This window comes from Macaca fascicularis, chromosome 13 (assembly GCF_037993035.2).
Source record: "Macaca fascicularis isolate 582-1 chromosome 13, T2T-MFA8v1.1".
NCBI lineage: Eukaryota > Metazoa > Chordata > Mammalia > Primates > Cercopithecidae > Macaca > Macaca fascicularis.
In genome coordinates, this window is record NC_088387.1 from 120,698,611 (window position 1) to 120,723,758 (window position 25,148).

Genomic DNA, 25,148 nt, shown 5'->3' on the forward strand with positions numbered 1-25,148 from the left:
TCTAAAACATATTTGGATTTTTAGGATCACGTAATGAAGCCCACGTATTAATATGGTCTATAAGATTAATGTGTTCTATAAGATATAATATATACCATCAGGACAGCCATATGGTGATGTGCTGAGAATATTGAGTAGGGACTTCCTGCATGGAGTGTTAAGCTGTTAATCTGAAAATTTCACCTGACATGGCCGATACACTAGTCAAGAAACAATAAAGAGAAACGCAACCAAACCCAGGCCAGAGAGCTAGTGCCATGCAAGGACACGGTCACAGTCTCTCTGGGTGCCTGGAGAGGCCAGGTGACCTCCCCTGGGCAGGGAGGGTCCTAGTGAGTCGGCACCAGCCCAGGCAAGGATGGGAAGGTGTGGGTGGGGAACCAGGTGCTGGTGACTGAGAGGGATGCTAACGTGGCTTAGGAGACCGCTGGAGGCGAACTTAGCAACTTACTGGGTGTGGGGAAGCTCTGGGAACTCAGGGCTGAGCAAGGCAAAAGTTAGGACCAGGGGAGGCAGAGACACACACATGCCTTTAGGGTGGCTCTTGGGCACAGGTGCAGAAGAGGGGACATCCCTCAAGGCAGGGGACCATCCAGAGGCTAAGGTGAGGGACCGCCACGCAGATGGGGAGGATGGTGAGGAACTCACGGTGGGGCATCAGAGGGTCTCTGTGTCTGATGACTTTACTCAGCAACATGGTGAGGTGGAGGGGGAGTCTCTGGCCAGGCAACTCCAGCGGCAGCAGCGACCTGGGGTCTGATGACCACAAGGCTGTATCTTACCAATGGCCTGAGATACTGGGAGAAGTTTTGTGGAAGACACAAAGAGGTAGGCTCCAAGGGGCTAAAAATCTGCTCGTTTGGGCTGTTTTTTTCACAACTGGGCATGAATAAATTTGAGCTTGATCTTAGGAGGCTTTGGCACTAACAGGTCTCAGCCTGCAGAGAAAAAGTAAACCACCCAGGGGCCAAGGGGCAGGGGTCCTCTGTGGCTCACTTTTGTAACAAGTGAGACACTAACGATTTCTGAGCAGATGTTTTATTTTTGGTGGAATACAATGTGTGAAGCCTTGAACATAGGGGACTTTAGATCCAGATGCTGTACATTCTTAATGAAAACTGTAGCCGTCACCACAGAAAGAGAGAAACCAGCTCAGATCGAAGTGTCCCCAGATCACGGCTGCCAGTGCCAACGTCGTTGTATGGTCAACAGAGATTCTCCCAGGAGCATCAGTGGAGCTCGCCCAGCAGCAGGGGCAGAGGCGCCCGAGACAGCAGCAAGGCCTCTAGGAAGGGCCGAGCAGGAATTCATTGGTGCTGGCTGAGGCTCTGGTCTTGAGGTTGTTAAATTGTAAACTGAAGCACAATATATTTTTTAAAGAGTTTTTGTTGTTGTTGTTGTTGTTGTTGTTGTTGTTTGATTTATGCATGAGGAAGCACCAAACCAAAGAAAGTTTCAGGCTCTTTTGCAGGACCCAGGGGCAGGCTTTGAAATCCATTCAGAGAGCAGCCCCGCCCCCACATCTCCAACACCACTGTCCCCAGGAATCCCCACCCTGAACGTGCATCTGCAGGTTAGACCCCACCCTGCCCTGCTGAAGACCCTGCTCCTCCCCGTGTAGTCCAAGCCATCTCTGCTCTGGCCTCTGGCTCAACAGTGCACCTGCCCCATCCCCTCCTCCATCCAGGCCCGGTCCCTCCAGCTATGCATCCCACCAGCCACTTCAGTGTCCCCATACTCCCAGGCATCATCTCCTGCGCATCCCTTGTCTACACCTATGTCTTCCACCGAGCTCTGAGGACAGGACACGTGCCGTCTCCACCTCTGATCCTGCTTCCATGCGTGAGCACAGGCACCCCAGGCTTCAGGGGAGGAGGGGTGGACAGTAGCCTCCTGTGTGGTCCTGACCCATCTCCGCGTTCAGCACAGGCTGCCTCTTCCAGCTGGGGCTCCACGGTCCTAAGATCCGGTCCTTACACATAGCCAGGTTATGCGTTCCTGCTGTGGGCTTTACAAACAAGCTCTTACAGCTCAAAGAATGGGAACAAATTGCCCTTTGATAAGTGGTGATTCCAGGTCTCAAATCCAGGGCTGTCCATTTGCAAAGCTGTTGTTCTTAACCATCATTGACCCAGGACGCCGATTCCTGTTCATTGTCCCAGAGCCCCTGCCCTCTGTCTCAGGACACTGCCTGTCCAGGCCAGGGCTCTGCCTGGGTCCTGCTGATCCCTCTCTCACGGGGTCAGCGGGTACGGGGCATCTTCCTTCTGGCCTCAGCACACCCAGCAGCGAGGAGCTCGAGTCCCTTTGAGGAGCTCTTCCATGCTAAGCACCTTTGCTGCCTGCATCGGTGGACATCAAGCCTGCGGCCATCCTGACAAAGCCTCCAGGTGACCACGGGGCGTATTATTGCCCCCAGACCCCACAGGCGCCACAGTCGCAGCTGCTCTCCCTCTGCCCCTCTGTGTGCCAAAGGCTGCGTGTTTCTGCCCAAACGTGTCTTGCTCTTTCTGGCCTTTGCAAAACCCTCTCCTCTACCCTGTGGCCCATTTGAGAAATCCCCACTCATCCCTTAAGATTTGGCTCACTTCTGTATCACCTTCTTCAGAAAACCAGTCTGAACCGCAGACTGAATCACATGGCTGTGTGTGTGGCCAAATCTCCTGTCTACCTCCTGCCACCGTGGACCAGAGGAGGTGGGCAGTTGCCACTGTTGGGCAGATCTGAACTCACTCTGAGTGCAGTGGGGACTTGGGTGGGGGGCACTGAGAAGGAGGGTGCTGAGATGGTGTTGGCCACAACAGGAAGCGTGAATGGGGAAAGCAACAGTTAAACTAGGAGAACCAGTGAGGAGCCACCACGTGATGGCAGCCGGCTGGTTATTTTGGCTTCAGCTAAGGTGACAGGGAGTGGAGAGCACTCACTTTGGGGGTAATAGTGACAGTCTTGGGGGTGCATTGGAAACAATGGGTAGGGGAGTTAGTGAAATCAAGGATGGCACCTAAACGTATGGCTTGAGTTATTAGGTGAACGGCGGTGGAATTTGTGGGGTTAGGAAGTTAAGAGTGACCTAGAAGCACCTGTGGAAGGGGCGTTGTGGCTGGGAATGACGGTGTGGCTCAGCACGCTGCTCGAGGCACCACCAGGTGTACAAGAGGCCACGTCAGGGAGGCCAAGGACAGGAACCAGGAGCTCAGGGGTGGGTACGGATCCACCAGTCATGGTAGAGGCTCCTTTATGATGGCACCTGGTCATGTTCAGATGCAACTTTCATGAGAAGATTAAGAAAATCCACAAACAATACCTGTTGTTGCAAGCTCCTGTGATGAGTCTGTATTTGTTCGCCAGGCACGTGTTTGGGCATTTTGGGGGCAGCATGTAAGGGAGACACCCGGACATGTTTGCAATGATGCTCAGCAGATCTTCTGATAAAGCATCTGTGAAAAATGAGAAACCGTGAATTCTGTGCTTGTAACCACAAATCCACCCAATAAATATTCTATGGCAGTCTCAAAAGTGGCTCCAGCATCTGAATTTGGGATTCATATGTAACTGGAGTCATTGTTTTTGAGAAAATCTGCTTTCTCCCTTTACATCAAGTACTCACTCATTTAATTCTCTTGAGCTTCCTTATTGCTAGAAATGTGGGGTTTTTAAAATTTATTTTTGCTCTGTGATCTTTCAGAAAAGCAATCCAAAAGCTCTCAGCCCCCAGGGGGATAAGCCAGCAAGTAACTTCGCAGTTACCATCAACCCTCACTGAGCACATCTCCAGGGCTCATTCAGCACAACTGCACAGTGAGGCATGTGTGCCTAGTAACGGCCCCAGTGCTTTAGAAGACAGTGAGGAGTAGAATTTATCCCGAACCCTAATGTAGAAAAAAATCTTGCCTTGATGAAGATGGTACGCTTATCTATAAAACCTTTTATTTTTCCTTTGTATTGATTTTTGGTTCCCTTGTAAATCTTTCCAGATGAGACGAGAGCCCACGAAACGATTTCCTGTTTTTTTTTGGATCAATTCTGTCACTATAATTTATATGTTATTCAACAAATCAAAGTGAGAGTGACTTTACTGTCCATTAGTAGAGGTAATCATGGATTACTTCTCCAAGACGGTTTATATAAATCTTTGAGGATAATGCTACAAAACTTGGATTAACCAGATACCAGTGAAATTGAGATATTCAATAGAAAAAAAGCCAGGAAGGAATTCATTCCATTTTCAGATATGAGAGAAACAAACTAGTCTTTCAATCATGAATGCTCACTAATAGGCCAATGGGAATGGCTCTACGGGAACAGTTAAGCAAACCTCGGACTGCAGTGTGCATTCAGTTAGTGCAGGAATAGGCATTCCTCAAAAAGCTGAGCACAGATTCTTCTTGACAGGAATGTCCTCAAGCAGGTGCTTGCAGACAACAAATCATGTGCAATAGAAAAGAACCATTAGGTTATAGTCACATAAGACACAAGACCAATGTGAAGCAGCAGCCTAGAAGGACAGGCACTGACATTTAATGGAGTCCTGCCTTGGTGATGAAGTAATGGGAAACCTTTTTACATTCCTCGCGTTCTAAATTTTCTAGATGGGCTATGTTTACAATGGAAATCATTTTAAAATATTCTAAATTATAGAGTCCTTAAGTTCTATGTTATAGCCTGGACCACATACCTCAGCCTATTCTCCTAAACATTTATGTCTACAGACCCAGCAATGAGCATGTGGCTCTAAAGCATGGACCAGAAAGACCCATATCTTCTGACGTCAGGAACTGCTATTTCCGTAGGAGGCCTGACAGGACAGTGGACAGGACAGTGGACCAAGAGTTCTTAGAAACATCGTTCAGTCACATGGTTTGAAAGAAAGGACATTTCAAATGAATCTTAGCTTGCTATAAAGTTAATTAAACTTCACTGTTAAGTTTAGGATTTGAGAATTCTGGTTAATACTGGTTTAGCCAAGTTTGTCTTATTCTAAAAGCTAAGTAAACCAGCACCAAATTGATCTATAGCTAGTTAGAAGGAAGAACTCAGAGGCCAAGTAGCTCATGGCACTGCACAGAAAAAATTATTGATTAATTAAAAAGACATTTCGCTCACTCGCTCCCCATCATAAGAAGCACCAATATGCCTTTTGGCTGCCTGCATTACCATCTCAGTATCTTATGTCCATAGAGTGCTTTAGAGCTGAAGAAATAATGACATTTGCTCCTGGTTTATGCGTTGGTCTTCCGATAGCCAGCGGAGTGAGCAGTGCTACTGTCCTCATTTTAGAGATGAGTCAATTGGCTCTCAAAGGTCCTAGGTAGCTCTGCTAAGGCAACAGCAACTCGGGGAAGATGGGGCTCCCTGCAACACGCTGCCTCACACATGAAGTCCTTTCATTGAAGAGGTTTTATGAATGAGCTCGCCAAGTTTTAACTAAGAGGGGGGCTGTGGGAAAAATTCCTAAATTATTTTATACCATACAAACGGATGTTTAGCTTATTGAGCTCGTTTTCAAATTTGATTTGAGTTGGAGAGAAACAGCTATTTTCCGGAGTAACAAAAATAAGATACTGAGACTGTTTGGTAAGCATTTAAAAAATTGCAGCTTGTATGTTTTGAAAGAGCTGGAGTCCCATCCTGCTCGGTCTCAAGTAAAAAACACGCCCTGAACAAGCAGCCCCTGGACAAAAATCAAGGCATCCTCCCTGGGGAGTTGCGGCTTCTCAGTGGGGAGGGGGCGCCCGTTACCGGTTGGATGCTGTGATTGTTGAATTTTCAGGTTGACTTTTCTTTTCATCGCTTGTATTGATGTTTCCATTATCTCTGCTGCTCGGGCAATCTCTCCGCTAGTTGGCTCGGGAAGTTTGGAAAAAGACAGAAGCTGATGTGGGGAAAGGATTTCTCTTTTTTTGAGGTTTCTATGGCACATAAAGAAGATATAAAAGAGATTATTTGTCTGTGGTAGCTTTGGCACTTAATTATGAATTAATTAAGCAGACATTTATTGAGTAACTACTGTGTTCCAGACAATGTGCCGGGCACTGTGGGGTGGGCACAGGGAAAACACGCGCAGTCGCTGTCCACAGGGTCACCGCTGTCCACGGGGTCACCGCTGTCCACGGGGTTGTCGGGTTTAGGAACAGGAATAGGGTGTAGGTGATGCTTCAGTATTGAATGATGAGGAAAATGGCAAATCCTTGCCCTTTACAAAACTGTCGTATCAGAGTCAATTGGATTCTCATAACAATTGCTGACAAGCCGTCACATCCAAACCAAGACATGATTTGTTTATGTCCCAGCTAATGAAACAGGAGACTGGGCAGTGCACGGCCCTGCCTTGATCTCAGAGCCAATGCCGGCCGAGGCTGCCTGTGTCCCAGCTCCAACTTCTTCGCTTCCCACTCCAGTGCAGAGCATCTGCTCAGTGCAGCCCCACAATGGGGCAGCAAAGCTGTTCACAGTGAGAGCTAAACACGCCCTCATAGAATAAGAAACATGTGAAGCCTGCCTCATCTGAATGCCTCTCCCCACCCGCAGGCCTCCCCTCACCCGCAGGCCTCCCCTCATCCCCAGGCCTCACCTCACCTGCAGGCCTCCCCTCACCCGCAGGCCTCTCCTCACCCGCAGGCCTCTCCTCACCCGCAGGCCTCACCTCACCCGCAGGCCTCACCTCACCTGCAGGCCTCACCTCACCCGCAGGCCTCTCCTCACCCGCAGGCCTCCCCTCACCCGCAGGCCTCACCTCACCCGCAGGCCTCACCCCACCTGCAGGTCTTTCCTCACCCGCAGGCCTCTCCTCACCCGCAGGCCTCTCCTCACCCGCAGGCCTCCCCTCACCTGCAGGCCTCCCCTCACCCGCAGGCCTCCCCTCACCCGCAGGCCTCACTCCACCTGCAGGTCTTTCCTCACCCGCAGGCCTCTCCTCACCCGCAGGCCTCTCCTCACCCGCAGGCCTCTCCTCACCTGCAGGTCTTTCCTCACCCGCAGGCCTCTCCTCACCCGCAGGCCTCTCCTCACCCGCAGGCCTCTCCTTACCCGCAGGCCTCTCCTCACCTGCAGGCCTCCCCTCACCCGCAGGCCTCCCCTCACCCGCAGGCCTCTCCTCACCTGCAGGCCTCTCCTCACCCGCAGGCCTCCCCTCACCCGCAGGCCTCACCCCACCCGCAGGCCTCTCCTCACCCGCAGGCCTCTCCTCACCCGCAGGCCTCTCCTCACCCGCAGGCCTCACCGCACCTGCAGGCCTCTCCTCACCCGCAGGCCTCTCCTCACCCGCAGGCCTCACCCCACCTGCAGGCCTCTCCTCACCCACAGGCCTCACCCCACCTGCAGGCCTCTCCTCACCCGCAGGCCTCTCCTCACCCGCAGGCCTCACCTCACCCGCAGGCCTCTCCTCACCTGCAGGCCTCACCTCACCCGCAGGCCTCTCCTCACCTGCAGGCCTCCCCTCACTCCTGGCCTCCCACACAGGCACCTGACCTTTTTAGATTCCCAGCAGCAGCAGCAGCTACAGGGAACCAATCCAAGGTTTCACAGTTGACCTGCCTACTAGCATTTGGGAACCTGGGGAACCTGGAGAGAAAGGACAGAGGTGACCTTTGCAACAATGCTGCCAACACCTGGGTGGATCAGAGCATTGTCCAAGCACCTGCCAAGTGGAATTACTGAGTCCCCAGGGCCCAAGGGAGGACTACATCAGGTTCACCATCCTTCTTGCCTGAGGGTTGAGTCAATCACCTTTGACAGCAAAGCTGGCAGGGCCAGGCCCCAAAGGAGAAGCAGAGTGACCACAGCGGACTGCGCTCTGGGGGCTGCAGACAGCTGCCCTGGCTGAGTCATCTGCAGTGGGGCCTCTCCAGCTGACAGGAGGCCAGCACTGCCCAAGTGACCAGGGGAGGTGTGAGAGTGTCAGAGGCCAGGCAGAACTACGGAGCTGGCAGGAGAACCTCCTTCCCTCTGCAAGTTAGACATGAGGCTCAGGACTCAGAATCACCCACTGTGGCTTTGGGAAAAGTGACCTAGTTGTTCTCTTCAGTTGTTCTGCCATAATTAAATGGATAGTTTATATTTTTGTTTATTAATAATAATCCCAAAATACATAGTGCTTACTAGTGAAAGTAAAGTTTCAGGTGCTGTGCTAAGCACTTGTATTCCTTCCATAGTTAATAATATTGAATACTAAAAACAAATGTGCTACGAGAGATTTTAAGTGCTCTCACCACACGTAGACACCAATCACCATGGAAGGTGATGGGTACGTTAATTTTGTTTGATGGTAGTGATCACTTCATTATGTATCAAAACATCATTTTGCAAATCTGAAACATATACAACAAAAATAAAAATTGTTAAAGCTTACATGTGAAGCTATTTTTGCATTGCTCTAAAGAAATACTTGAGGCTGGGTAATTTATAAAGAAAAGGGATTTAATTGGCTCAAGGTTCTGCAGGCTGCGCAAACACGGACCGAGCACCTGCTTGGCTTCTGGGGAGGCCTCAGGAAGCCACAATCATGGTGGAAGGTGCAGTGGGAGCAGGTGCCTCACATGGTGAGAGAAGGAGCAAGAGGTCAAGCGGGCAGGTGCCACACAGTGTAAAACAACCACGTCTCACATGGACCTCCTGGGCGAGAACTGACTCATCACCAAGAGAATGGGGCTAAACCATTCATAAGGGGTTTGCCCTTGTGATCCACTTGCCTCTCACCAGGCCTCATCTCCAACATCCAGAATCACATTTTAACATGAGATTTGAGGGAAAAAGCATCCACACCATATCCTTCTACCCTGTTCCCCCGAATCCCATGTCTTTCTCACATTCCAAAATACAATTATGCCTTCGCAACAGTCCCCCAAAGTCTTAATTTATTCCGGCATTAACTCAAAAGTCCCAAGTCCAAAGTCTCACCTGGAGATGAGGTCCTTCTACCTATGAGCCTCTGAGATAAAAAAACAGTTACATGTTTCCAAGATACAACGGTGGCACCAGCACTGGGTATATTTTTCCATTCTAAAAGGGAGAAATCAGTCAACAGAAAGGGTTTATAGGCCCCACACCAGTCTACGCTCAGTAGACAATTCGATAAATCTTAAAGCTACAGAACAATCTCCTTTGACTCCGTGTCCTGTACCCTGGTGTGAGGAATGGACTCCTAAGGCCTTGGGCAGCTCTGCCCTGTGGCTTCCTTGAATACAGCCCACCTGGCTGCTCTCATGGTTTGGAGTTGAGCACTTGAGGCTTTTTCTGGTGCAGGATGCAAGCTGCTGGTGGATCTACCATTCCGGGGTCTGCAGGGTGAGGGCCTCCTTCTCACAGCTCCATTAAGCAGTGTCTCAGTGGGCACTCTGTGTGGGGGCTTCAACCTCGTATTTCCCCTCAGCATGGCCCTAGTAGAGTCATTCTGAGAGGGCTTTGCCCCTGAAGTAGGCTTCTGCCTGGGCACCTAGGCTTGTTCATGCATTCTCTGAAATCTAGGGGAAGCCACCAAGTCTCCTTAACTCTTGCATTCTGTGAGCCTGAAGGCTGAACACCATGTGAAAGCTGTAGACACGTATGGCTTGGACTGTTCAAGCTGTGACTTGAGTAGTACCTGGGCCCTTCTGAGCCAAGCCCAGAGCCAGAGCAGCTGGGATATAGGGATCTGTGTCCCCGGGCTGCACAGGACAAAGAGGCCCAAGGTCTAGACTCTGAAGCCATTCTTTCCTCTTAGATCTCTGGGCTTGTGATGGGAGGGGCTGTCCTGAGGACTTACAACATGCTTTCTTCGAGGCCCTTTTCCTGTTGTCTTGGATAGTAGCACTCAGCTCCCTTTTAGTCATGCTAATCTCTCTAGCAAATGGTTACTCCAGCCGCTCCCTTTAATTCTTTCCCTGAAAACAGGATCTCGTTTTCTATCATGTGGGTAGGCTGCAAATTTTCCAAATGTTTATGCTCTGCTTCCCTTTTAAATATAAGTTCCAAATACAAATCATTTCTTTGCTCTCATATCTGATGGTTGGTTGTTAGAAGCAGCTAGACCACCCCTTGAATGCTTTGCTGCATAGAAATTTCTTCTGCCAGATACTCCAAGTCATCACTCTGAAGTTCAAACTTCCACAGATCCCCACAACTTGGACACAATGCAGCCAAGCTCTTTGCTAAGGCATAACACAGGCGACCTCTACCTCCAGTTCCTAGAAAGTTCCTCATTTCCATCTGACACCATGTCAGCCTGGCCTTCACTGTCCTTATTTCTAGCAGCATTTTGGTTACAGTCATTTGGCAAGTCTCTAGGAAGTTCTAAACTTTCCCTTGTCTTTCTGTCTTCTTCTGAGCCCTCCAAACTCTTCCAACCCCTGCCATTACACAGTTCCAAAGCCACTGCTACAATTACAGGTATCTTTATAGAAACACCCCACTCCTCAGTACCAATTTTCTGTGTTAGGCCATTTTCACATTGCTATAAAGAAATACCCGAGATTTGGTAATGTATGCAGAAAAGAAAAGTTTAATTGGCTCACGGTTCTTCTGGCTATATAAGCATTGCTCCTGCACCTGCCTGGCTTCTGGTGAGGGCTTCAGGAAGCTGACAACTATGCAAGAACTTGGATGGGGAGTAGACAGGTCCCGGAGCAAGAGAGCAGAGTGGGGGAGGTGCCACAGACTTTTAAACAATCAGATCTCATGTGAACTAACTGAGCAAAAGCTCCCTTATCATCAAGGGGATGGGGCAAATCAATCACTCATGAGGGATCCGCCCCCATGATCCGATTCTTCTCAGCAGGCTCCACCTCCAATACTGGGAATCCCGTTTCAGCATGAGATTTGGGGGGACGCACCAAACTATATGAGCTTGTGAGATAAATACAACAATTACGCCCATTTTATAGGTGAGGAAATTAATTCATTGAAAACTAACTAGCTTGCACCACGTAGACATCCAGTAAATGATAGAGACAACAGTAAGATACAAAAATTACACACATGCATCATGTACCTTAGAAATAACTTTATGTACATACAAATGCATGTGATATTTAACTTAAAATATACAATATATGTGTTTTAGATCTGCTGACATGTTTGTAAAAGGTAGTATATTGTCATGAACTTTGAGGACACTGAGATTGTAGCTACTTATAACTAACACGTTAGCCAGCCACAGTTCATGGATGCCAGCCGAAGACAGGAGACTCCTGGCCCAGACGCAAGTGACATTGTCAGTCGCAGCAGCTGTGGCAGAGCCAGAGCGTAGGCACCTGTGCAGCTTCCCCAGGACTCGCCATGGTAGAGAGGATAGCAACCCTCCCAAAACGCATGCTTTCCTTGCAGACATTTATCTAAAATCTATCTGAGCAAGACATTTGGTTAACAGGAAGAATGAGAATTCTCTGGAGATCTGAAGGCCAAGGGTGCTCCTTTTGAGGAAATCTACTCCTGCCTCCTAGAACACCTGCACCCACTCGAGGGCTCACTGTCTCATCCCTTCTTTTGCCTGGCACCCATGGGACAACACAATCAGGACCCAAAAGAGGTATATCAGGAAAGCAGCGGTCTGGGAAACTGATCTCAGCTCCTGAGCGTGACCTGGAGGGGTCTGGGAAACTGATCCTAGCTCCTGAGCGTGACCTGGAGGGGTCTGGGAAACTGATCCCGGCTCCTGAGCGTGACCTGGAGGGGTCTGGGAAACTGATCCCAGCTCCTGAGCGTGACCTGGAGGGTATCGCCCAGCAGGTCCCCTGGGTGGGTCCCCAGGCCACGCTGCCCACATCAGCCCTTCCTGTCCCTGCAGCTGCCGTGAAGCTCAGAGGTCTCTCCCTCGCTGGCTGGTCACTTTCCCATCATGTCCACTTTCTGCAGAGCCCAGCCTGCAGGCAGCTCATTCAGAAGAGCCTGGAGAGGTGCTTCAACCCCCACAACAAGCCACAGTCTGCTCTGTTCATCTGCTGCTATTTCCCAGGGGCCGCAGCCATGGCTCATTCCGGACACAGACGCAATCTGCAGCCCAGGTCAGGGCTGCATGTTACTTTAAGACCTCAGCTTCAGAACATAAGCAAGGTATTACTAGGTGACACTTGCAGGCTCTTAACTGCAGCAAAATATCTGAAAATCAAACTCAAATTAGGGGAACTTTGACTCTAGCTGGTTTTGCATTCTTAAGGTGAAGAGCCCACACAGAGCCATGCATCATATGTGTGTTCCCATGAATTCTGCGGATTGCTCTTGGTTCGGGGACACCTTCCAGTAGCTTCATTTGATTAAATAATAACACTCCTTTAGCTGTTCTGTCTGGCACCCCAGGAATGCCCAGAGCGTTCCACTGTGAACAGTAAACAGACTAAAATGGTATCACTAATCCAGGTACAGATATTCCAGGCTGAATACACACTGGACCTCACAGCGAACTGTGAATACTGGAAATGGTCCCTGAATGCTAAAAAGGAATGAGTTTACTGCTCAAGGAATGTGAGCCTGGACAGACCCTGGGGTGAGTAACTGAGACTGATGGGAACATTTGGTTTCTCGGCCTCTGGTCTACCGGACCCAGAGCCTCACGCAGACACTTCTTCCATCTATGCCGAAATTATAAAATTACGAAGTGCAGAAAGGAAGGGAGTTGCTCCCACTCTCATGGCAGGTGGAGGGGGCAGAACTGCAGTGCCTGCTCTCTGCCATGGTGGGAGAAAAGCACACTGCCCTGTCCAAGGGGTGCCTGCCAGGTCGAGGGCACACTCACCCCCACCCCCACACACTCATGGGTCACACTCACCCCTGCCCCCACACTACCAGCCACACCTGGCCAGGTGGCCCAGACACAATGGATGGGCAGATCCTGCCCCTGCCTGCCTCCTTCACAGGGTCTGGCTGCTGCAGGTGAACCTGGTTGCTGATGCAGCCTGGGCCACAGGCCCGGGAACCCGCCGCTGCCTCCCTGGAGGTTGTATCTTCCTCCAGAATACACTGCACATTCTCCAGATTCTCCAGTCAAACAGGGGTGCTCTTCCCCAGAGTCTGGGCGGGCATGCTCACCGCACAGCATAAAGATCCGGGTCCCCAGGCACAGGGCCCCCTTCCCCAGAGCCCGGGTGGGCACGCTCGCCGCACAGCGTAAAGATCCAGGTCCCAAGGCACAGGGCACCCCCCGCCCCCCAGACGCAGCCCCTCCTGTGTGCAGCCTGCCCTGGTCTCCTTCCCATTGCTCTGTGGGAGGTGGTCTCAGGGAACAAGTGCAAACACTAAAACTCTGACTCCATCTACCTCGGGAGCAAAGTCCTTTGTCCCTGGCCCCGTGCTATCCAGGTAAGCGAAGTGATGAGTGAGGGGGTGGGGGTCTCAGAGGCTCCCTTTTTGTAAACACTTTCATGGGCAGGCTCTGTGCTTTCCTATCACTTTCCAAAAGCCTGGGGCCATACCACTGCCCATGAGTGAGTGGAAGAAATGACTTAGGCACACTCTAGCTTCTGATATTATTATTTGGAGAAGTTATTTTTTTTTTCTTTTCGGCTCTAAAGTAACTAGATGTGTTTTGAAGGATAAAAGTATTTTATTATTATTAAAACTTTTTCTCAAAGTCAGTTCTCTAACCAACCAACCATTGTATTTCCTGATGATCCATAATAAATTCATCCCTAAATGAGGTGTCCCCTTCAGGTATCTGTCTTTACAGAAGGAGCACGGACTTCTGAGAATATGAAACGATCTAACTCATCTCTGTATCCCGGCATCCAGAACAATGACTGTTCCACAGTAGAAATAGTATTTCTTAAGGAAAGAAACATAGTTGGAATAGGTGTATAGTGTATTTTTTGAGCGATATCAAAAGGCAAATTTTTCCAATAGTGTCCCCAGCTGACATCTCTCCTGGGCTTCCCTCACTCTAATGCATCCTTAGGATCAAGGCATTGATTTCAAAAGGGTCCTGTTAACATATAATTTGTAAACCAAAAGTAAAATTCTAATGTCCTCGCCTAATCACCTGAGTGGACCCCGCCTCTCGACCAAGAGCATTCCAAAGTTAGCCCGAAAAGCTGGTTCAGACGGTGATGGAAGGTGGTGAGTCAGACACGTCTCCTTCTGCCCCTCCAGCATCAACATCGTCACAGACCTTAAGTCTGATAAGAAACATTCACGATCTCTTCTCTATGAAGCTCATGAAACTCTGGTGTCCATAACCCCTTCACATCACCCAGACATTCCTTCCCACTGATAATAATTCTTTCAACTGATTTTTGCCAATCAGAAAACTGTTACATCTGCTTATGACCCAGAGACTCCCCACCATGCAAATCTGACACGTTTTGACGGACGTCTTCTGTCTCTCTAAGATGTGTAAAAGCAAGCTGTGCCCCAGCCATCTTGGGCAGGTGTCCTTAGGACCTCCTGACACTGCGTTACAGGCACATCCTTAGCCTTGTTAAAATAAACGTTCTACACGGATTGAGATCTGTCTTAGATACTTGGGTTCACAAATTGTTACTGAGAGAGCAGCACACACTTGTTACTACGCACTTGGTATCCACCCCCACTGCCATGTCTTTCCAGGAATTCCTGTCCATTTTAGACTTACTAAAGTGTGCGTGAGTTTATAAGAAATAGTGATTCTCTTTCTTTTACCTTTGATTCAATTTTTAGAAAATAAATAATAATTTGTTTTCAGCCACTATGAACAATAAGGTATTTTTCTGGCTGGAATAATAGAAATTTGGAATAAATTAACTGCTGTCTTTTGATATTTTGTATCTTGAGAACTTATATAATTATTAGTCAACTTCCTACAAAATAATAAGCTTGGGAGGACAAACTGCTTTACAGGTTTGTTTTACTTTTCTTTTTCTAGACAGGTAATATGAGACCACAATATTCTTAATAGTGGTGTCTGTTATATAATTACAAATGCTAATTATTTCAAAAATGGAGGAGAGCCCCATTTAATTCTTTATCCTATGCCCCAGGTTATGTTACAGTTACATCACACCACCAAAGATCTGGGATCTAGGTCTCCCTTTTCCTCTTTAATCTGTCCTAGTCCTTGAGGAGAGAGTCTGGTTTCACTATCAGGACGTCAGCCTCTACTGTCTTTTAACCAGGATATATGTAATTGCTGACTGGATCATGGTGCTTTTCCTCTGTGTCTTGCTAAAGAAAGAATTGGATATTAAATACCATTTCTATCCTCTGCTTGCACATGACACTGGGGAAGTAAATTAACAATGGGAAGCTTCAGGGTTTCATTTGCAATTGTGAATATTAGGCCACACGTGTGCGGATGTCGGGGAGGACGTGCCCGTAGGTGGCATTCGGGGCGGTGGCACCTCCCCAGGGCTCACCTCTGCATCGTGGCGTACATGGCAGTGTCCACCAGCCGCTTGCTTTCCTCCAAGATGCCGGCGACTCGAGACTCCTCAGGCTTTCCTACAGAAGAGAACACCACACAGTCAGAGCACAGTGATGGTTCGGGGATTCACTGACAGGAACACCACACAGTCAGAGCACAGTGATGGTTCGGGGATTCACTGACGGTGTTGCTTTGTCGCTCAAGCCCATCTGGCTGTGGTGATGCCCACGTGGTTTCCAGGGCAGGCAGGCGACCAGGTCTGCGGGAGGCTTCTCCTCCACGGGCCTTCACTTCCTTGCTATGGAGAAGTGTCCATCCCCCTGCATGGAGCTGCCTGGAGAATGGGATGAGAGAGCTGCTCACCTAATTTCTCTCTTGTCTAAACCACTTCAAATGATTTTGAATAACTTTCGTTCTGAACATTTATCACTGGTCGCCTGAGCTAGTGGTAAAGTTGGTAATAATTTGCCAATCTTAATTTGTGTACTTAATAAAAGATAAAATAATTCCAATATACCAGCAGTTTCCAATGAAAACACTCCTGTGTTATTTGTTTTAGCACCTGGAATGTTTAAGAGGTTAAAATCCCATTTCTGGGTAACAACGTGAAGTTCCAGACGGGTAACAGGAAGATGGCAAGTGCTTCCGGCCATGTTCACACGTCAGTCCTGTCACTAAATTCACCTGCGTAGCATCAATACTCCACCAAAGGAATGCGTTGGTTCCTAAAAGCAAATAGAAGTCCCTGAAGGGGACACCAGGCTCTCACTCTCCCAACGGCCCAACCTGCACGAGGTCAGTCCAGGAGAGGCAAATGCACGAGGTCAGCCCAGGACAGGCGACTGCAGCGCCTCTCAAGGCTTCAGCCCCAAGTGCCTTCCATGCTCGTCCCCACCCAAGGAGCACACAAATTCCCCACCATCCCTTCTTCCTGCTCACTCTGCCCTGCTCCGTCTGTTCCGTTGTCTACCCAGTTTCTTACAGTGCGATACAACAAAGTTAAGAAAACCTCCATGATGGATCTCTCTTGGGTTCTGGGATGAGTAACCAGTGGTTAAGCACTTGGGGCAGAGGGTGACCTCTCAGGGTTGGGCAGAGAGCAATGAACAGAGCCCCCCTGGTGTGGGGCTCCCTGGGGCCAGGGCGGGAGGGAGGGGGGCACCCAGCATGGGCTCACAGCTCCACCAGGGCCACGCAGTACAGTCGTCAGAGCTGCGGGCTCTGGGTGTGGAGTCTGAACAGGGGACCCGGTTTCGCGCCAGCATGTGCATGCTTGGGAAAGTGCGATGTGGAACAGATGCCAATGGGAGTGAGTAGAAGCCGAAAAAGGAGGGGCGGCCTGGGCATCGCAGGACCAGTGGCAGGTGTGGACCTCAAGGACCAGCATTCTGGGCTTTATGGAGATTTCTTTCAGCTCTCAAGAGCAAGGGAACTTCCTGTTCCCACAAAAGCTTGAGATATAAGACACTTGGAATTTTCGTTTATTTTCCTCGCATTTCCTTCTAAACCCACTGCAACTGCCTGGGCAACTCAACTCACATTTAGTATTCTGAGGTCAGTCACGGCCGCTTACTTGCCAAACACAGTAACCACCCCCCAGGACTCTGGTGCTTTTGGGATGTTGCCGGCATTCTTAGGTGGCAGAGGGGTGACGGCCATGAGCTCTGGAGTGAGACAAATCAATCTCCGAGTGACGCAGCGGACCCCTTCACCTGGCGCGGCTTTCTCTCCTAGCGGCAGAGTTACCTGGCAGGATCGTTCTAGAGAGAAGTTTGCACAGCTCTTGGCTGAGGGCCTGGCAAGTGCGCAGAGTTACGTCTTAGGATGGTTTTAGAGAGAAGTTCGCACGGCTTTTGGCTGAGGGCCTGGCAAGCCTCAGTGCTCCCGGCCGTCGTGCCTTCTGCTTTCAGTTTCTGGCCGCTCCCTCTCCCAGCCTCGGTCACCGTGGCTCTCTTCCCTCCACGGTCTCCCTCCCGTGAATGTCACCATGGGTGCATTTCTGGCTCCTCTGATCTTTGCCGTCTCCTCTCACCCTCCTTTCGTCCTCACCCAAATGCCCGTTTTCACTTGAACTTCTCTCCCGAGTCACGCCATCCTCCTCTGTTCCCCACTCGGGGGAATTAACAGCCTGAAATAACCACCCTGCCAGCTCAGGTCCCCAAGCCAGAAACCCAGCCACGGCTTTCCTTGCCTTTCATTCGCCGTGTTGTGCTGATTTCCCCATAATATCTCTGGTAGAACGTTCTGCTCCTGCCTGGCCCTTGCCAGTCTCCCTTTCTACTGCCTTAGTCTCCCTTTCTACTGCCTTAGTAGAAGGAGCTCTCGACTGTCTCCGGCACTGATCTCTCCCCCAGCCTTCTGTCCCTCCTGCTGTCACCCAAGTGACCTTTCTAAAACAAGGCCTGCTTGTGCCTGTGCCTTTGATGAAAGCATCTGAAGGCTCCTGATGCCCACGGAATTGCGTGCAGGTCCTCCTCAGAATCCAGGACTTCCACAACCCGCCCAAAACCCATCTCCATGTTGCAGAGCTGTGGATGTAAAATGCAATTTATCCTTCATCTCATGAAATTGTCAATCTCAAGCTCCCAGCTCTTCCTTTATGAAATTTTGATCCTGCTGATCTTTAGGTACCAGAAAAACAAAATAGCTCTGTCACTCACACCACCTGTGTTTATGCACCTGTCACTGAGAGTTTCTTTAGGACTCTGCAAACTTCTGCGCTATTCACAGCCAAGACCAAAGGCTGGTTTTCAGAAGGCAACTTGACAATTATTTAAGAACCAACTGATGAAATATAAAGAAACATGCTTAGCTTTCCCTACTATGCTTGGAAATGGCAGTTTCTAGAGAGATCATTCCTTGTTATTGACAAATTTAATATATTGTTATTTAAGTTTAACTGATCACATGTTGCTTAGTCTCTAGTTTCTTTTCTTTTTTTTTTTTTTTTTTTTTTTTGAGACGGAGTCTCGCTCTGTCGCCCAGGCTGGAGTGCAGTGGCGCGATCTCGGCTCACTGCAAGCTCCGCCTCCCGGGTTCACGCCATTCTCCTGCCTCAGCCTCCCGAGTAGCTGAGACTACAGGCGACTACAACTGTGCCCGGCTAATTTTTTGTATTTTTTAGTAGAGACGGGGTTTCACCGTGGTCTCGATCTCCTGACCTTGTGATCCGCCCGCCTCGGCCTCCCAAAGTGCTGGGATTACAGGCGTGAGCCACCGCGCCCGGCCTTCTAGTTTATTTTCTTATTGTGAAATATTTCACAAAATTAAAACATTTTTATAGGCTTGCAGATTATTATTGTCTTTTAAGTTTCATAAAATAAATCCATTTTTGCATTGAAAACTCCCATCAGAGACACATAATTCTCATCAGATGGTCCTAAGTGTCTGCTGGAACCGGTAGTGTTTTCACTGTTTAGGTTAACTACTTCTTGGCTGAATAGAGGTGACTGACATCCATCTGTAGGGGAGGAAGAAACCTTTTCTCTCCCTGCATCTTAGGTTAATTTTCTGGGGCATTGTAAATTATACTGACAAAAGGCAGAGTCCCAAGGGAAAACACACAGGGGGTTATTAACCTGGCCTCCTGCTTCCACGAGGGAGCCCCCTGAGCGCCCCAAGATGGAAACTTGAACGGACAGTTAGAACTCGGCCACACAGCCCCTCAACAAAAGGACAATCATTTTCCAAGAAGCTGCAAGACCAAAGCAAAGGGCTTTGAGCTCCCGGGAAACATACTGTGAGGAGGTCTCTCTGGGGCAGCTACAGGAAGGGAGGCCAGGGCTGCAGAGGTTTGCCACACAGATGCCTCTGGGACTGGTCCCAGGCTGAGGCCTCGGGTCCCCCATGGTGATTTCTGTCCTCTCTGCTGGACAGGGAAAGGATTTATGTTCTACTTTTAGCCAAACAGAGGGAGGGCAGATGGCTTTTCCTTTATCTGCTGCTTCTCAGTTTCCATCAGCTCACATTAGCTTTCCTGCCGCCAGGGAGCAGGGGTAGCTGGCTCTGACCCCCCTGCCATCATTAGCTCTGCAGCTGCCCCTCCTTCCTCGGTTCCCAGCAGTCCCAGGGAAGAGGTGTCGGATGCAAGGACCATAGACTTAGGGAGTCTGAACCTGAACTTTATTTTTTTCAGAACTGAACACTGAATTCTAGGGAGTCACGGGACTTAATTACTTGCTCTGGAGAAGCTGCCCACTGCCCTCTGCCTGCGCCTTCTCGAGATTGCTCCTGCTCTGAGAGGTGCATGGCACGGTTCCCCCAAATTCTCCTTTACGCATATTCATATTGTTCATAAGAGAGGTGGGATTCAGGGACACATTCGGCAAGAACATACTATATTTCAGAAAGAAGAAGGAAGTTGCCTTGTTCCAAAGGCTGTTTATGTAAAAAAACCTATATATATATAAATACATATCTATATTTATATGAAAGCCAAAATTCTTCTCCAAAACCCTAAGCCCCCAGGGCCAGAGCTTTGCCCCTAACTCTAAGCACTGGATTCCTGTTTAGAGTCGTGTGTTGATTCTCACTTTAATCATTGCTGTCTGTTGAAATTTAATGAACTGGAATAAGGTTTGCCAACTTTCCTTTTAAAACAAATCCACTCATTAGGCTAGCTTCCCAAATTTTCCCAGTCTGCAGGCAGCGCCTCTGCTTCCCGTTGTTCATTTGCATCTTGTTTTCTTTTAACAGCTATAACTTGTGGAACATTTGCCATAAAGCTAATTGCACATAAATCTTGATTTTGCACAAATGCTGGAATGCCGCTCAGCCCGCGAGGGGATGAATACACAGGGCTCCGGTGATGAACACGCTGCTCAGGGTTTTAGAGGAGGGACTGGTAGCAAACTTCTCTTAGACAACAATGGTCATGCACAGACTTTGGAGGGAAAATGAAATCTTTTTCCAATTTCAAAGACTCTTATTACAGAATTTTCAGGTGCTGAAGTTTATTTCTCTTTGTGCTTTGACCCTAGGGGATCCTGCTCTGGAGCAAGAGTCTCTCCTGCACCCACCCAGTCTGAGCACCCGCCGAGACCGCTCCCTTCTTATTCCAGCTTCCTAAGGTTTACAGACAAGTTGATACAACCTAAACTCTATCCAGGACTGATGCTTTTCTTTCTCTCTCTGTTTTTTTTAGATAGATTCTCACCTTGTCACCTAGGCTGGAGTGCAGTGATGTGATCTCGACTCTGCAACCTCCACCTCCTGGGTTCAACTGATTCTTGTGCCTCGGCCTCCCAAGTAGCTGGGATGACAGGTGGGTACCACCACGTCCAGCTAGTTGTTATTTTTTTTGCGTTTTTAGTAGAGATGGGGATTTGCCATGTTGGTCAGGCTGGTCTTGAACTCCTTCCTAGCCTCAAGTGATCTTCCTGCCTCGGCCTCCCAAAGTGTTGGGATTACAGATGTGAGTCATGGCACTGGCCTGATACTTTTCACTGAGTACTTATCATCAAGCTTCAAGTATGAGGATGTGTGTTGGTTCTCTGTAAAGACCTGGGACTTGAGGCTGAGTGGCCACAGCCTTGCTGCTTCTGAGACTTCCAGACTTCTACGTTTTGATCCATAAAAGGGGTGCCTGACACATAATGGGTGAGCCACCCACCAAGCAGGACCCCCCGGGACCCCCCGGGCACCATCTGCTTATGGTGTGACCATGTGTGGTCCGGGGAAGCCTGGATCCTCTTGGCCCTGCCACTGGCTGCTCTTTGGCTTGTCCTGCACAGAGGCTGGGGAGCAGGCCAAGGTTTTTGCTTCACATGGCTGTGAGCACAGGTGACATAAACCCACACGCAATCATCGGGTATCATCATTTTCCAAACGGATTTAAAGCTGCAAAACAACTATTAAAGGATGGAAAACTGAAGTACTGTGAGACACATGTTTTTTCAGTAACTCATTTACATGTCAAGCAAATAATAAGTCAGCATGGAAACACTGGAGCGGGCAGAACGATGTGCCCAGTGTGTGGCATAGCCGGCAGCTGCCATCCTGTGCACTTGCGACGTATCAACCAAAAGCTTAAGCAAAAGGAAAAGGTCAAATCTCTTAGAGATGGAAAAATAATTTTTAAAAACTGCTTTAGCAAAAGTTGTGGATATTGCATTCCTGATAGCTTTTTAAATGTGATTTTTTAAATTAAAAAACATGTTTCAGAGTTTTAAATATTTCGTTGAACAGCTCCCATGTATAACGACTTGCTCATAACTAGCTCTTGATTTCTAACATATTTTACTTTGGTTTTATACAACCAGGTCCTTAGTAAGTATGAAATAAAATAACAAATTAATTAATTTACAAACCATTGGCTGAACATCTAGCATGTTCTGGGTGATAGAGTGACTGATTTATTATTGGAAGATGCAAAATCACTTTTTCCTGAGGTTCTTTATATTGTGACTCAGTTTGTGTGTGTGTGTGTGTTTGCCAGGGCACTGCATTCGCTGCTTTAAATGGAGTATCTCATTCTTGCTCATGAATAACGATTGTGATGGGTAATTTTCCAGCGTTCTCCACTTGCAGGTGAGGGACAGGAATTGGGGGTGAGTAGCCCATCCTTGGGGCATGGATGGAAGCTGGCAGGGAGAGGCCCCACGGCTTCCCTGATCTCAGAGTGGGCAGTGACTGGCACTTCTTGGGAGCTGTGGAGGGAGAGTGCTTTAAGGAGTCTACGAGTCTGTTATGGACTTCACTGCAGCTCCTAATATGGTTTGTGAAGTCCTGAGATGCAGAAACATTGGGATAAAATGTGGCCCCCAGCAGAAGACTGGGCTGGGTGTGGCTGGGAGCAGTGAGGACTCCAGAGTCTGTGACCCTGAACTACAGACAAGTCTCCAGTCCTGGGAAAGGCCGGCGAGGGCAGAGGTGCTAGTGCTGTGCCATGGCCCTGAGACTGTGTGCAGAGGCCCAGGGACCTGCCCAGCAAGGTGTCACCTGCTCCAGGGGCTTCAGGACTGTGTCCAGAGGCCCAGGGACCTGCCCAGTGAGGTGTCACCTGCTCCAGGTGTCTCAGGACTGTGTCCAGAGGCCCAGGGACCTGCCCAGTGAGGTGTCACCCGCTCGCGGGGCCAGGAGTGTCTGTGGGGTGAAATGTCCAGGCAAACGCCCCTGCAGTGTTTGCTCCAGTGAAACCTGTTCTCAGGGTTTGGGACTTCATTTATTTTATCAAAAGAAAAGCAAAGAGTTTGATCTGTGATTATTTTAACCACTGCATCTCAGTAGCTTTCTTAACTTGTTTTCACATAGTAGCACACTGATTCCAGAAAATACATCACAGAAGTTGTTTAAGAAAAAATGATTCTGTAGCAAAGGAAGAAAAACACTCCCAAAGAAATTTTTTTTTCAAATATATGAATAGGTAAAAGTGAAAATTTTCTATTGTGTTATCCAAGGAAAATCAGCTCTTTTTAAAAGAAAGAAATGTACAGTATTTTAATCCTTCTAAAATCAAGAATTACAATTTTTTTTCTAAGTATAACAAAGCATACGTTACAGGGGCCTAAACTGACTCTCGGGAGCTACCATCATGCCCTCTATTTTAGTAAGTGTGAAAAATAACTTTATAAGGCCAGAAGACCACAATGTGTTTGCTACTTACCCCAAAGGAGTTCTTTGCCTCTTGAGATGAAAGGGAAGAAGGCTTCTGTGCAGGCCATAATCAGCGTGACAGCCAGGACAGCCCACGCTCTCATTCTAAAATTAAGGGAAGGAAACAGAGTATGCAACATAAGCACCAATGAGGCCATGAGAACCACTGTGTCTGCGTCTCCTTGCTGAGAGGCTCCCGCCGCTGACTCCACACAGCCTGTATGGCGGTGAGCGACCCTTACAGGCCTGGGGTCTGCGAGGCCAGAGCCGCCCTTCATGTCAGGAGGTGCACAGAAGCTGCAGTGCTGAGCAGGCCTCCCCAGGCCCTGATTATTCAAAAATAGAATTTTTATGTTTGGCAGCTCCAGTTGCCAAAATATCTCAGTAACAACCTATTTAAATTTTTGGTAATGTCAAATAGTATAACATTACTGGGAATAATTATTGGGAATGAAAAAAATCTGTTTCCCCTAATGTATCTATCTGGCAAAAAGTGAATACTATTAGAAATCTAGCCTTTATAAAAGTGATAAATAAAACCCCTAGATGCCTACTGAATTTCTTGAAGCATTCTTATGTCCACAAAATGATTTCAGAATTATAGTTGTTAAGACAAAACAGAAGATTCAAAATTCGTCATTTCTACTTTCAAATCCTGGTTTTTTTCTCTTAGGCTTTCTGTGACTATTTTTGAGCCACTAATTTCGTTAAGCAGGATAGCACCAGTGAGTCTGTGCTGGCGGGAACGTGTCTCCGCAGACGATGATCTAGGAATTGACCCTACGGGACCCACATGTTCCAGCGGAGGTCATTGCAAACAGCACTCATCAGTCAGTCAGTCCGCCTTGCTGGGAGACGCCACCTGCACCTGCCATAATGGCCCAAATTACAGCCTCTCTTGGACCAGTTTACAAGTTCCAGTGATGGATTTCTCTTAGAAAATGGAAACATAAAAATTTTACAACCTGACCTTTCTTCTCTTCTCAGCCAGCTGCAGTGTTGGGCACTTTGTGCGGCTGTAACTCTTCTGAAATGGGCGCCTCAATTGCCTTCCAGGGACTTGGTTACCCACCTTATAAACCGACTCCACGCTCTGATACCCCGTCAAGATGCTAGGAAGTGGAGTGGCGCCCGTTCTTCGTGGGAACAGAATGTCTGCGGGCTTTGTTGTGTTTGCACCAGGCTTCTTGTGTGTCCTGACTGGTCAGAAACAAACTGCCATGTCATCGGGGTGCACAGGTGGTCCAACCTCTGGCCGTATGAGTTAGGAAGAAGAGGGGAAAAAATTATACAGGGAGAAAGAATAAACCAACTAAATCCAACCTTGTGACACTTGCATTTTCCTCCCTCTTACTTTCGCAGTTAAATACCCTGTAAAAAAGGGGCTGCTAATCTCCCGTGGACTGGGTTGGGTGCAGCTCCCAGGCCCACCAATGACTCACTCTACAACTCTGAGCCTATTGCTTTCTGTCCCTGAAAACCAGTTTTCTTATCATTAAGAGGTGAATAAACTACACTTTTTCCCAATTTGTTGAGGTGAAAAATGAGCACAGTCTAGCGTGTGTTCACCAGCACACAGACATTCTCCCCTTAATCTACATCACACACCCATCAAAAGAGTCCCCACAAAGACAGAGATACCCAGTAGGAAGGTCACCACAATTGCATTCTCAACACTGGGAGATGACGTGTCTTCACAGTTGATCTGCTTTCAGGCTGTATCTCATCATGAAAATGATAAAATAACATGTGTCTTCAATGACCCGCTCCTGAGACTCTGAGCCTCTTCACGCGTCCAGAAGTCCTTTGGGTGTCTACTTTGTGAAAATCGTCTTCATCTTTCTCTTCTCTTTCCCCCTCTCCAAATGTGACTGATGCTTCCTCTAGGTAATTTGAAAGTAAATGCTAAAACATGATGCAAAGGCTTCCAAATATTAAGTCTGTTTGTTAGAAGATCTTCTGAAGCCTAAGAATGTGATGATTTGCCTTTAAAAGATAACATTCTCCCCTCAATCATCATCACACACCCATCAAATGGGTGAAGATAACAAATGAGTCAGACAAGCTCTGAAGAACAGGGAGATCAGTCAACAGTGATATAATCCCTCCATGTACCCTGAGCATGGTCACTAGGAGGGCGGGGTTTGGACAGAGAGGAAGGACCAGACTTGGTGGCTCATTAAGGAGGATTCCATGGCTCAATGACGAGTTATTGTTGGGAACAGAAGAAAAGCACAGAGAAAATCTGAAGATT

General features: G+C 48.5%; 1 protein-coding gene across 1 annotated transcript in view; it reads right to left on the reverse strand.

The window, feature by feature from the left end:
• The window catches only part of TPO (thyroid peroxidase), a 112,428-nt gene extending 89,430 nt beyond the window's left edge, over positions 1 to 22,998 (reverse strand). The window contains exons 1-4 of the mRNA XM_045369899.3: positions 22,905 to 22,998; positions 15,294 to 15,378; positions 5,740 to 5,909; positions 3,305 to 3,437 (exon numbers count right to left, since the gene is read on the reverse strand). Of these exons, the coding sequence (XP_045225834.2) occupies positions 3,305 to 3,437; positions 5,740 to 5,909; positions 15,294 to 15,378; positions 22,905 to 22,998 (482 nt within the window). The remainder of the gene's footprint in view (positions 1 to 3,304; positions 3,438 to 5,739; positions 5,910 to 15,293; positions 15,379 to 22,904) is intronic.
• Positions 22,999 to 25,148: the final 2,150 nt, after the last annotated feature.